This window comes from Benincasa hispida, chromosome 11 (genome assembly GCF_009727055.1).
Source record: "Benincasa hispida cultivar B227 chromosome 11, ASM972705v1, whole genome shotgun sequence".
Taxonomy (NCBI): Eukaryota; Viridiplantae; Streptophyta; class Magnoliopsida; order Cucurbitales; family Cucurbitaceae; genus Benincasa; species Benincasa hispida.
The window spans coordinates 52,580,473-52,593,845 of NC_052359.1; the positions used below are offsets into that span (position 1 = coordinate 52,580,473).

Genomic DNA, 13,373 nt, shown 5'->3' on the forward strand with positions numbered 1-13,373 from the left:
AATATCATATAATATATTATATATTTTAATTTAACAAAAAATAATTGAATTTAAAACATGAAATACTATATTTCCTAATGTTTTTATCTTTTTTAGTATAATTATGTATTTTAAAATATTGAAATGTATATATAATGAAAATGCAAAAATGTATCACATAATCGGAAAACCGTTTTCGAAAACCCAATTCAAACGGCCAAATGCACATCCACTAAATTTAGTAAATTTCAAAACATAAAATATAATGAGTTGTCTACTAAATACGTCATAAATATTTCAAATTTTTGAAATAACAATGAAAATGTTTAATTAGTCCAAAATGAGAGTAAATGCTATTATCGAAATAATTCAAAATCTAAAATATTTATAACATTTATGTTGCAAAAAGAATTTTCGGTGTAAGAATCTACCATAGCAACTCTAACTTCATCTTTTTTCTGGTTAATTGCTCTCAGTTTTAAAACTCAAAAAACATAATAAAAATAAGCAAATGGCTGGAATTACAATTCAACTAAGATACCAAATCCAAGTAAAATAAAACAAATTTTAGAATTATTTTATTTTACTTTATTTAAATTTAGTTGACGGCGATGTGTTGGGGGCTAGTTCATGAACCATAAATACTATTTTAATAATAATATTATTTAATATTTAATATCAATAAATTGGAATAAATCACAGCTATCTTTGGCTAGAACAAAAGGATAATTATTAATTAAGTCATTTTAAGAAAGGAAAAGTAAGAAGTAGGCCTTCAAGACGGACCAAGGCGGCAAAAAGCCACCGGCCACCATCACCGCCATAACTCCGTCGGCCACAGAATTTTCCAACTGCTTTATCGCATTTTTAATCCTTGTCGATTGTTGAAAATGATTGAGAGAGAGAAGCAGAATTGTGTATTCTTCCTGTAGAATTGAGTCAATTTTGGGGATCTCTCTGTTTCTAAGATTCACGGTGGATATGGCGCAGATAGGTCAAACGGAGGTCTGTACGCCGAGGTCTCTGCAAGTATGGCAAGCTTTCATGGATTGGCTCTCTTTCTTTTTTCATATAATTGTTCAGATCGTGCGCGGTGCTCCTTCTTTGCCTCAGATTTTGTCCTACGTCGGTTTCAGATTTCCTCTTCTTCCCTCATCTGCGCCCTCTTTTAAACCCTTGCCTGCTGCTGAGCTTCCTCTTCATCAGTTTTCAGCAAAGAAACTTAGCTCTCTAAGTGATGTGGATGGTGGCGGAAGTCAAGATCGCCCTCTCGAAAAAATGACGGTAATGTTCGTCGCGTTTTCTTCTTTCCTTCTATATTTTTGAAAAACATCTGAGGCTAAATCGATGATTGAGGACATAGTAAAAGCAGTCGACACTAGGAACTGGCTCTATTTCAGCTTGCGATTGTCTGATTTTCTGGTAGTTTAAGTTTTTTGTACGTGATTTCATTTTTTAGCTGTTATCATGTTGAATTGAATTCTCATTTCCGTTGGTAATGGACTTTTACCGTATTTGTTTTAGCTATCATTACTATCTTTATTCGGAGACCTATTGGTATAATGTTGAAAATGAATCAAGGTTACTATACAGTTTTTGCATTTAATGCTTCAATTGCTCATTCAGGTGGTTCTTGATTTAGATGAAACCTTGGTTTGTGCTTATGAAACTTCCAGTTTGCCAGCCGTTTTTCGCACTCAAGCAACAGAAGCTGGCTTGAATTGGTTTGAGCTGGAATGTGTATCCTCGGACAAGGTACCTCTAGAGATTTCTCTTTCAAGCCTACAGTATTTCTAAGCTTTCTTTGAAATATATATTTTATCGATTAACTTTGGTGGCCCTATTGAAGGAAATTGAAGGAAAGCCAAAGATTAGTTATGTAACCGTATTCGAACGTCCTGGATTGCATGAGTTCTTGAGCCAGGCTGCTGAATTTGCTGAACTTATTTTATTCACTGCTGGTCTTGAAGGTATGGCATTGATTTATCAGTATCTTTTGCAACTTTTCTCTGGCTATTTTATTGTCATATCTGGTCTCTTGCAAATGTACAGGTTATGCTAAACCACTGGTCGACAGAATAGATACAGAGGGAAGATTTAGCCTTCGACTTTATCGACCATCAACAGTTAGCACGTAAGTGTTTCTTCTTATTTGCAGGAATAATATCTTCGGCATAATATAGTTTACTTCTATTGAGTTTGGAATCTGAGATTACTCTTTGACTGGAATAGAGCTCAATTGAGCAAGCATTTCCTTTGATGACAGATTTTATGTTTTAAGGCATTGTACATGTTTTTGGCTTTAGGTTCAAAGACTACATATTTGGGTTCAAAATTTATTGATTCTTGGCAGCATCTTTTTCATCCGTTCTGGCTGTTAAATATAGAGTTAGGATATGGAAATAATGACTATCTATTTAGAACTTTAAGGTTCTTTTTTTCTTTCTCAATTTTTAAATATGTATCTTTAAATTGCAGAGAATACAGAGAACACGTAAAAGATCTAACCTGTATACAGAGAGATCTCTCACGAATTGTTATTATCGACAACAACCCTTTTAGTTTCTTGCTGCAACCAATGAATGGAATCCCATGCCTTCCATTCTCTCCAGCACAGCCTTCTGATAATCAGGTAGAAACTTCTCTTCCAATAACAACTTTCTTAACATAATTATGGATGGTCCATTAGATACTCACTTACCCTCTGTTATGTGCCTTCTTCAGCTTTTAGAGGTCCTCCTCCCCCTCCTCAAACACCTCGCCCTGGAAAAAGACGTCAGACCTATTCTATATGAAAAATTTCACATGCCTGAATGGTTTCAGATTCATGGAATTTCTTAGTTTGAGAAGTACAAGACAGATAGTAGCTACATGTCGAATGGAGCATGCTATAAACTATAAAGTCAGTCTGCACATTCTTTCCATTTAGAACTTTAGGAGATGGAGTAAGAAGAAACTCCAGATATGTCCACAAATGTATGTAATATCCACCTTAGGTCACTGTATTGATTCAGCAAGACTGCAATCATTGAAAGAGGTGTACTCTTAAATCTTAAATTCTTTTGTATAATTACACTTCAGGACATCATAAGGAAATCAGATGTTTTTGTAGAATTTTGTTACCCAAGCGTGAGTGTTCGGTTTTAGCTTAAAATGAGCTCCTTTGGAAACTTAATACCATATTCCTCTCTACTTCATAGTTTCTTTCTGTATAGGAAGAGCTTCAGATATTGTAAAACCGAAGACCAAATTACAAGTTCTCCTGGGCTTCTTCGTGGAAAGAAGAAGGCCCATAAATGGTTTTCATGGAGGAAAACAAGGGCCTGTTTGTTTGGTATCTTTTTAAACAGAACAGAAGTGACAGCGATGACACATTTTGATGAGTAACAGAGAAGTTGCCATTTGGCATTGGATAAGTTGAGAGACAGTTCGAGACTACTGTAAGGAGGGAAGCCATGGCGGTGCAGCTCAGCCATCTTTATGGTGTACCGATAAGGCAAAGACCACCACCGCCACTCACCGGCCAGAGGACCACCGTTTCTCTGGTGAGAGCCGTTGCTAAAAATGCTCAGGAGCTGCTGAAATCCGGCGAGGTTGAGGCAATTAGGCCAAAGGAAGCAGCAACGGCCATAGATTCCGAGGGGTATAGACTATTGGACATAAGGCCGGCATGGGAGTGGGAGAAAGCTAGAGTGAAAGGATCAGTTCATGTGGCGCTGTTTGTGAAGGACGAGGATTATGGTCTTATTGGTCTTTTGAAGAAATGGGTGCATTTTGGTTACATTGGACTTTGGACTGGCCAATACTTGACGACCTTGAATCCTGATTTTATTGGTGAAGTGGAGGCGGCTGTTCCTGATAAGAACACCAAGCTTCTTGTGGCTTGTGGGGAAGGGCTAAGGTGAGATTTTTATCTTTCTTTTTGCAATTCAGTTCACTTTTAGCGGTGGCTTTCTTGTGGCTGCCAATATTTCTTCGGCTAATTCCTTTCTTATCGAGTATCCACTCAATCGTCGGTACCCTTTTTTATTCTTTCTATCTTCATCTTTATGGAAGATTTGATTTTTTTTTTTTTCTTCCCCCTTTCCTGTTGATTTTGTTTTTGCTGATATGAATCTAGAGCTGAAAGAGGTGTTTAGGAAGTCGAGTTAAGTTATGAAGTTTGGAGTTAACACATTGGAGTAAGAATATTTGAGGTCTTACGTTATAAGATGGAGTTGCAACCAAACTTGAGTTATTTAATACCCCATCAATGTTCAATTTTGATTTTGTAGAAAGAAAACTTAGAAAAGTTGCTTTTGAAATTATAAAGTTGAATAACAATAGAACGCTATTTTCCCTTTAATTCATAATTTCAAAATGTATTCAATCCGGTCTTTGAAGTTTTCTTATTCTTTCTAATAGATTATTAAACTTTAGAAAATGTCTAATAAATTATTAAAAAAATTAATTTTATAACTTCAATGTCCTTGAACGGAATTTTTGTATTTATTAAATTCTGGACCTATTTGACGTTTTTAATATTCACTCGACCTATGCTTCACTTTTTAGAGTCTGTATGATAGATCAATTATAAGCTATATAGTTAGCAATCTATTTTATGTTTTCATATTGCCTTTAAATACATTATTAATTAAAATAATATTAAATAAAAACATCGAGAAATATCATACTTCATGAAAAATTATAGCATGTATTAAGTAACATTATGAAGTATATAATCCTAAAAGCATGTTAATAAGTTAATTAACAACTTATTGAGTGGTAACTTTAATTAATTTCATGGTTTATAAATTTAAACACATTTTAAATTTGCTAATGCAAAACTACCTTATTTTCAACTTTCTATTTGGCATCATCTTCTAGGTCTTCTTCGGCCTGGAATAATACCTCTCTGAAGGAGAGTGTTTGGTTTATTTCGTTTGTTTAATTTTTTTTTTTTTTTTAAAAAAAAAAAAAAAACTTTCAATTTGGAAAGATACCATTGATTTTTATTAGAAATTAAATATCTCACGAATCTCAAAGATATAATAAAGTTGAAACTTAGATCCAAAATTCAACTAAATTTGAAAAGTTGAAAAACTAATTAGATGTTGGTTAAAGCTCCAGGACCAAATGTCAGCCAAATGAACTGATAATATCGTAATCCAGGGGTTGGAGTATAGAAATGGTCCAAAATTCTTCTTGCCCACTGCACATTTTACTTTCCATATAGACATCAAACCATGTAAATATTTAACCAAAAGGTGAATCCTTGTCTTCTTGGCTTTATCTTTCACTTGTGCTTTCCAAGCTCAGGTCTTTGATCGCAGTATCAAAGTTATACAACGAAGGTTACAAGAACTTGAGGTGGCTGGCCGGAGGCTTCAATCGTTCCGATGAGAGCGACTTCCTGGCTGTTGAAGGGCCTGAGAAACTACAATACGCAACAATCGGAGGAGTTTCTTACTACTTCCTCCAATTGCTTATCCTGTTGCAAGCTGTGGGCAAAAACAGCTGATTCCATTTTTTACATTGTTTGTATCGAAACTAAATAGCTTGAAGCAAGTTAATGGATTAAATGGACAGATTGTTGTAATAATCTTGAGAAATCCAATACATTCAAAGGTGTGAAAACTCCACCACAAATGAAACACAAAGGATTTTAAAGTAACATTATAGTTCAAGATGTTCAAGGAGGAATGAAGATGGATTTGAAAGCAATTCAATCCAAACAGGAAATCAAATTCCTTATAGCTATATATGTTTAGACGTAAATTGCTAGAAACTATAGTTTCCCAGATCCAAAGAAAAGGGATTCGAAATTGTTATACCAGAAGATGGTTTATTCCGATCTATTGGCGAACCTTTCAACCTTTTCGTTCAAGTTCAGTCCGACCATGGCCTCGCCGAGCCCACAGCTCACTTCCGCCAGCACCTCCGGATCGTTGTAATGAGTAACGGCCTGAACAATCGCTCTGGCTCGCCTTGCCGGGTCGCCGCTCTTGAACACACCGGAGCCGACGAACACGCCATCGCAACCGAGCTGCATCATCAGCGCTGCATCCGCGGGCGTCGCTACACCACCGGCGGCAAATTGAACCACCGGAAGCCTCCCGAGCTGCTTCGTCTGCAGAACCAAATCGTACGGCGCAGCGATCTTCTTCGCGAAAGTAAAGACCTCGTCGTCGTCCATGTTCCTCAACAACCTGATATCGCCCATCACGGACCGCACGTGCCGCACCGCCTCAATGATATTGCCGGTACCGGCCTCGCCCTTGGTTCTGATCATCGCCGCCCCTTCACGAATACGTCGCAGCGCCTCACCGAGGTTACGGCAGCCACAGACAAAAGGAATGCGGAAATTGTGCTTGTTGATGTGGTTTTCTTCATCAGCTAGAGTAAGAACTTCGCTCTCATCCACATAGTCGATACCAATGGCTTCGAGAATCTGAGCTTCAACGAAATGACCGATTCGAGCCTTCGCCATGACCGGAATCGTGACGGCTTGTTTGATTTCCTTGATGAGTTGAGGGTCACTCATTCTGGCGACGCCGCCTTGGGCTCGGATATCTGCAGGAACTCTTTCAAGAGCCATGACGGCGCAAGCTCCGGCCTCTTCAGCGACACGAGCTTGCTCGGCGTTGACGACGTCCATTATTACGCCGCCGCGGAGCATTTGAGCCAATCCAACTTTCACAGAAAAGGGGGATTGCTTCGTCTCAGTGAGAGCTCCGTTCCCGTACACCGCTACAACACCGGATCCTGCCATTTTCGCCGGAAAATGAAACGAAGAATAAGGCGGCGTATGAGAAGAGACGGGTGAAGAATCCGCCGCAGTGAAGAAGAAAAAGAAGAAGAAGAAGAAGAAGAAGAAGAAGAAGAAGTGACGAGAAATGGAGGCAGAGAACGGTGATTTAAGTAAAGGATGTTCTCGAATGATCTTATCGAGAAGAGAAGCGTAGGCCACACGTCAAGCCTACGCGCGTGGAATAGATGGAAGTGGGTCCATCGAGTCGTCAATCGTTGAAAAAAGTATTCAAATCCAACGGTTGTAAAGAAGACATCAGGGAGCGTTACAATGGACGTGGTTTCCATGTTTATTAGTTCCAATTGAAGCCACGAATTTTGATGCCTGAAGCCCTCGGTTTGCGCACTTTGAGCTTTGATACGTGGCAACCGCTGGTTCGTTAGGTTCTTTTTACTTAATTCTTTTTCTTTTATTTATTTATTTTTTAAAATTACATAAATAAGATGATTTTATCACAATAATATCTATAAGGTAAGTTTTGCTCGATGAACCGGACTTTTTTTTTTAGGCTATTTATAAAAGAGAAATCATTTTAAATAATGAAATTTTTAAATATAATAAAATGACAGAATAGAAAATTTTAATATTTTATTTTGTTTATAAATAAATTAGATATTTGGATCCTTTTAGAAAAAGATATTTCCAAATTATTTATATAAATATTGTAGTTTTAAAGTTCTTCAGAACAAATATTTTAAGGAAAAGATTGCGTTGTTCAACATTCCACTTGTTTTAAAACTAAACCCGATCATTCTAAATTTAACCCTTCCCATTTTAACCAACCATTTTAAATTAACGATTACACTCCTTATTCTAAATTTAACAACTTATTTCTCACTTCAATTAACAATACCTTTTTTCACTCCAACTAACAATACCTTTTCTCATTCCAACTAAATTTAGAATGAGTGGGTGTAAAAGAAAAGAAAAAAAAAATAGCACACTAAAGTACTCTCCAAATTTATTTGATTTCAACCATACTCAGAGTAGGGGTGTTTAAATAACTAACAACCCGAACAACCTAAACTACCCAATCCAAAATATAACGATTTTATTGTTAGGTGGGGTTGAGTTGAATTTTTCTATTTTAATTGGATTGTGGGTTGGCTAAAAAAAATATGGGTTGATCCAACCCAAAACCTCGATATATATATATATATATATATATATTATTATATATATATATATATATATATAATAATCGGGTTGTATATGATTATATTCCCATTTGTTTAAAGTTTAATTTCTTTGTATTGATTAATTTTTGAATTTTTAATATTTTTCTTTTAAAATTGTTATGATATTTGTCTTTATTTAAAGTTTACAATAAATATCATAGATATTTGGTATTTAGCATCTTAATTTTATGAAATTTTAGTTATTAGTCATGTGTTTGTATATAAATTTACATATTTTTTATTAAAAAGAAAAAATAAGTTATAACCCAACAATCCAACCCAACCCGGTCAACCCGGATTGGGTTGGAAACTTTATTTGGGTCATTTAGGTTGCCAATCAAACGAACTTGAATTTTTGGGTTGATCCAAAAAATACTTTCAACCCAATCCATGTACACTCCTAACTCAAAGTATGGTACAATTTGTAAGCAACTGTTAGGGTTGGCAAAATTTTTCCAGGGGGACCCACCAATCGAGGTGGGAAATCCCCGGTTTGACTGGAATGGGTCAAATCAGGGACGGGATGGTGTCTCCACCCCCAACCCTACCTCGATTAGGTTTTTAAATATTTTTTTTATATATATAATTAGATTTTTAAATATTTTCTCTCACTCCATATATATATATCAGGTATTTAACTTTATACATTTAGCTTCGTTTTTAATTTAGCCCAACTAAATGTCCAAGCCCAAATCAAAAAAAGTCTCGTAGGAAAATAAAAGGGAAAACGGGGAATGAGTCGAACCCATTTCCTCGATGGGGAATCTTCATCCCCGTCTCCGCCTTGAAATGGTGGGGATGGGGGCAGGAATGGGGATAAAATCCCCCATCGGAAACGGGGATAGGGAACGCTCCCCCGCCCGGCCCAGCCCCGTTGCCAACCCTAGCAACCGCGATGTATGTGGATCAAATTCCTGTGATCCTTATTGTACTAAAATAATCCGACGCAATAGTGTTAGGATGAAACAAAAAATAAACCAGTGAACCAATTTTTCAAAACTTATTAGGTTCATAGGATGATATGATCAACATTTGTTAGTTTTGAAATCTTTGAAACCAAACATTAGTAGAGAGTGAACAAGAAAACTTATTATGATTTTCATTTTTCTTAAAGAAACATTTTAATTCCTACTAAAAACTACAAAAGTTGTTTTTTAAAAATTATACAATAGAAAATAGGTTAAAAAACATATAGACCTTAAAGTGAAAGTAGTGTTTATAAACTTGATATTCCAAAACCAAATTTTTATAAAATGGAATCCAAAATATTATCAAACGAAACAAATTTGAAAATAAAATGTTGTGAAAAAATAAAAGTACACTTTAAAAGAACCAAAATCTTTGCCAAAATTGTAGGCTATATCAATTATGTCATGTGTATGTACTTGACCATACTTTATTATTATTATTATGAAAAAAACTTTGGTCCTTTTTTTCATTATAACAAATGGACGATTAATACAACACAAGAAACCAAAAAGGAATTGCAAACCAATTCTCATACTCCTTTTAATGAATGTTTCGCATGATTTTTCTTTTTTGGCTTTATATTAATTTATCATTCTTTCTTATCCAACTTGTTGTTGCACTTTTATTTATTTTGGCTATATTCTTGTTCTTTAGTTTCTTCGTCGTTTTTACTGGTTGTATTTCTCTGGTTTTGTTCCAACTCAAGAATAGTTTCTCATACTCACATGTATGACAAATAATAGAATGAAATAAAACAAAAATTGAGATATATTTAACCCAAAACGTGGATGAAAAAACGAATCTGACTTTCTCATTTAAAAACGATAAATTTGTTTGTAGAAATAACATGACCTACAAAATAAATAAAGAATTACACACTAATGTGGCACATATTGCATGTAGGATCTGATGCTTAAGTAGTAGAGAAGTGTGAAGGCTTAGAGTTTTTAAGATGGAAAATGAACTTACTTTCATTATTATATTGATGTATTTATAGGAATACTTCCAAATAGAGTTTTGGAGGTAAATCATGATATAACTGTTCAACTAATCAATTCGGACATGTGAAGTAGGGGTGTACATAGTACACGTTGGAAGATTTTTGTGGACCAACCCAAAAAACGGGTTGGCTAATAATGAACACTATTAGTTCTTTTTTGGAGGGTCAACCCAACCCAAAATTTTCGGATTGGGTCGGGGGATTACCTTTTTTTTAATTTGACTTTTTTTTTAACTTATATATATTCGGGTCGAGTCGGCCGGTTTGACCCGACCCTGAAATGGGGTAACCCCAGACCCAACCAGAATTTAATATTTTTTAACATTTTAAACCAAACCCAACCCAAAATAAAATCTAACCCAATCCAACCCTTGCGGTTTGGGTTGGATAGTCCGGGTTGGTCGGGTTATCAGGTTTTTTGAACACCCCTAATGTGAAGGGCATCATCCCATTAGACATTTTTCTAAGGTGTTGTTTTTGGTGAGAGCATGTGTGGCCAATGGGTATTTTCAAAGGCTCGGCTAAGGTTGGGTAGGTTGGCTTGGACCAATGCTCAAGTCAACCCTCTCTTTTATGCCTATTCTGGTTGTTATTTTTTGTTCCGATCTTGTTATTATTATCTTCTTCTTTTTTTGTCATATTTTATGTCAATAATGCCCTTTGGTCCAAATTTTACACTATTGTTAATAACAAAATTTGACAAAGATAACTTAGTTGACCTTTACGTGCTACCGTTGGTGAATTTGTATTTTGGGGAAGAGGTCGCCTGCAAATAGGGGTGTTCGTGGGTTGCGTTGGGTTGGGTTGAAGAACTTTTTAGACTCAACCCAATTGTTCGAGTTGTAAATTTCTTCAATCTAAATAACCCTCATTAAAAGATGAACTCAACCCAACCCAACCATGAAACATTTGAGTTGGGTTGGGTTGGTTCGGGTTACTCGAGTCATTTATTTAAAAAAAAAAATTATAACAGGAAGTAAAATTTTAATACGTAAAAATTCGATTTAACTATTTTCATATATAAATTAAAATTAACAACTCAATTTCAATTTATATAATGTATAATATTTTTTCTAAGTGAAAAAAAAAACTATTTTTAAGAGTTGTTGAAGAATAAATTATCTAAAAAATTGATAAAATTAAAGAAAACTAAAATAAATATATGTATCTAATTGTACATGAGCAAAAAAAAAAAAAAAGTTAGTAATAAGTTCCGGTTGGTTTGGGTTATTTTAGATGACCCATGAACCAACACAACCCATAAAATTTTCATTTATTTGAACTCAACCCAAACCAAAAGAGTTCATAACCTAACCCAAACCGAGCGGGGTTTGGGTTGGGTTGATCGATTTTTCAGGTCATCGAGTTTTTTGAACACCTCTACCTGCAAAACAATCAGAATAACACAGTGGTGTGATGCTTACGATAAACATTTAATGTTAAAGTTAATTTTCAGCATAATGGTGAGAGCAAGCTATTTATAAAAGAAAAAGAACTTATTTGGTATGGAACTACCATGTTTTATATAGTGAAACTAAACATGGAGGGTTTTTTCCATCATTTTAGAAAAAGGATTCAAAATTCCTTTTATCTTTCTAGAAATATGCTCTTGAGGGCTGGATCAGGCCACACAGGAGCAAATGGGGGCACTTCGAGAATTGGCTCCAAAGAACGAAGCAAATTTTCCTCTACTCAACCTTCGAGCCTGAGGCAGACCAATTGTGCCAAGTGAACTAATTGTTTTCCTCCCTCTTCTTCGGCATCCATCCACAAGAAAAGAAGTGATTGGTTGGCCTTGGCTTCAGCCTCCAAGGTCGAGGCAGGTAGAGTTGGCAAAACCCTCCGAATCGGGTCCCTGCTCCGATCAGGACGAAAAATCTCTAGTTTGACCAGGGATATGGGTCAAACTAGGAATTAAAGTGAATGAAACAATTTGCTGTGAAAGCGCATGAACATTGTACAATTAAAATACAATTTGGAAAAAAAAAAAAAAAAAAACTCTAAAATACAGAGAAACAAAAATGCTAATTTACAAGATAAACATTAAATTTCTAAATATACTTTTTACAAAGGTTTAAAGAAAAGAAAATTCACCCTTGATATTTTACTTCTTCACATTATTCCCCTCCACATATCACAAACCCATCTTTGCACGAACAACGGAAATGCTCCCAAATCACGACTGCAGTAAGTAGGAACACCACCACTCGAGCATCTTGTTATTCTCAAGAAACAAGGAACAACGGATGTATGGACTTCATAACATTTTTGGGAGAGAGAGTGTAAAAGTAGCGAGAATTCTTTTTGGATAGATTTTTTTTAGAGAAATTTTCTTCTTTTCACGTGATATTCCACTCCATGTCTATATTCTCAATCCATACTAATAGGATGAGAGAGGGGATGAGAATTACTCTAATTCTTATCCATATGATGAAGAATAACCTTCGGTGAGGAGTTATTAATTTTATATTGTATTATATAATATAATATAATATAATATAGTAAGGTATATTATATAATAGATCACATAATATGTTTTTTAATCATATTAAAATGCACACATCTCTTATAATCTATAGTTTTAAATATGAATCGTATTCACATTAATTTTAACTTACATATTTGTATAAATCTTATTCATATAAATAATATTTGAATTTTATTCAAATATTTATCTGTTTAATTATAAATATTTAAAATTAATTATATATTATGATGTATTAATATACATTACACTTTATTATTAAGGGAAATTCTTATAAATAGAAAAATTCATAAAATATTTCCATTTTATAGCAAAAAAATTCAAAAAGTGCTTATACTTTTGGAACTTTTTGCTATAAAGTGTAAATATTTTTAAATACTTTTTTATATTTAAAAATACCTCTTATATTAATCATATTAATATAATTAATAATTTAAATTTATTTAAATAATTTGAACAATTCAAATTATTTCAAAAACAATTATTCCTTATTTTTATCCTTGATAAGCTAACAACGAAATCTTATGGACCTGTAGATTAGAAGCTCAAATGATACAAAATCAATCAATTCGACTCTTTAATTAGATTAATCAACATTCATTATCTACTGGTTACTCCATTAAAGACCGACAGCTACACTCTTTGTATTGTAGATATATTTTTGTATCCATAGATATGACCAATTAACAGTAAGTCGGCCATTCACGAATTGTTCATAATTGCATTTGAGTCAAATCACCATTTTACCCCTTTAATTACATCTAACTTCTTAAGTATCGTTAATCCCTCTAATGATCAAACTATAAAATAACCCCTATTAAGAGAGGGTAAGGCTCGTTGTTCAAGACCCGGATTCAACTATTAAGAGAGCAATTAAAGACGGGAAGGAGTAAATTCCATCTTGTATAGTTGTGTTCTCAACTCCCTACTTGGACAAATCTCCAAAATGGTAGGCTTATTGAGTTGACAAAA

At 34.5% G+C, this 13,373-nt stretch overlaps 3 protein-coding genes across 3 annotated transcripts; 2 read left to right on the forward strand and 1 right to left on the reverse strand.

The window, feature by feature from the left end:
* The first annotated feature begins 693 nt into the window (after positions 1-693).
* LOC120090176 (CTD nuclear envelope phosphatase 1-like) lies at positions 694-3,101 on the forward strand. The gene is made up of 6 exons (XM_039047699.1): positions 694-1,263; positions 1,606-1,734; positions 1,829-1,949; positions 2,032-2,113; positions 2,458-2,611; positions 2,704-3,101. The coding sequence occupies exons 1-6, from the start codon at positions 961-963 to the stop codon at positions 2,818-2,820; spliced, it is 906 nt and encodes a 301-aa protein (XP_038903627.1). The 5' UTR covers positions 694-960; the 3' UTR covers positions 2,821-3,101.
* Positions 3,102-3,255: 154 nt separating this feature from the next.
* Positions 3,256-5,612, forward strand: LOC120090177 (rhodanese-like domain-containing protein 10). Its single transcript, XM_039047700.1, has 2 exons — positions 3,256-3,880; positions 5,278-5,612. Exons 1-2 carry the CDS (start codon positions 3,435-3,437, stop codon positions 5,477-5,479), a joined length of 648 nt encoding a protein of 215 aa, XP_038903628.1. The 5' UTR covers positions 3,256-3,434; the 3' UTR covers positions 5,480-5,612.
* LOC120090175 (probable pyridoxal 5'-phosphate synthase subunit PDX1) lies at positions 5,552-6,869 on the reverse strand. The gene has a single exon (XM_039047698.1). It carries the CDS (start codon positions 6,728-6,730, stop codon positions 5,804-5,806), a length of 927 nt encoding a protein of 308 aa, XP_038903626.1. The 5' UTR covers positions 6,731-6,869; the 3' UTR covers positions 5,552-5,803.
* Positions 6,870-13,373: the final 6,504 nt, after the last annotated feature.

Bases quoted from the DNA above. Each gene is read 5' to 3' on its own strand.
- LOC120090176 (XM_039047699.1), top strand. From the start codon at position 961: ATGGCGCAGATAGGTCAAACGGAGGTCTGTACGCCGAGGTCTCTGCAA. The intron at 2,114-2,457 runs GTAAGTGTTTCT...TTTAAATTGCAG, and splicing joins CGACCATCAACAGTTAGCAC to AGAATACAGAGAACACGTAA. The intron at 2,612-2,703 runs GTAGAAACTTCT...TGCCTTCTTCAG, and splicing joins CACAGCCTTCTGATAATCAG to CTTTTAGAGGTCCTCCTCCC.
- LOC120090177 (XM_039047700.1), top strand. From the start codon at position 3,435: ATGGCGGTGCAGCTCAGCCATCTTTATGGTGTACCGATAAGGCAAAGA. The intron at 3,881-5,277 runs GTGAGATTTTTA...TTCCAAGCTCAG, and splicing joins GCTTGTGGGGAAGGGCTAAG to GTCTTTGATCGCAGTATCAA.
- LOC120090175 (XM_039047698.1), bottom strand. From the start codon at position 6,730: ATGGCAGGATCCGGTGTTGTAGCGGTGTACGGGAACGGAGCTCTCACT.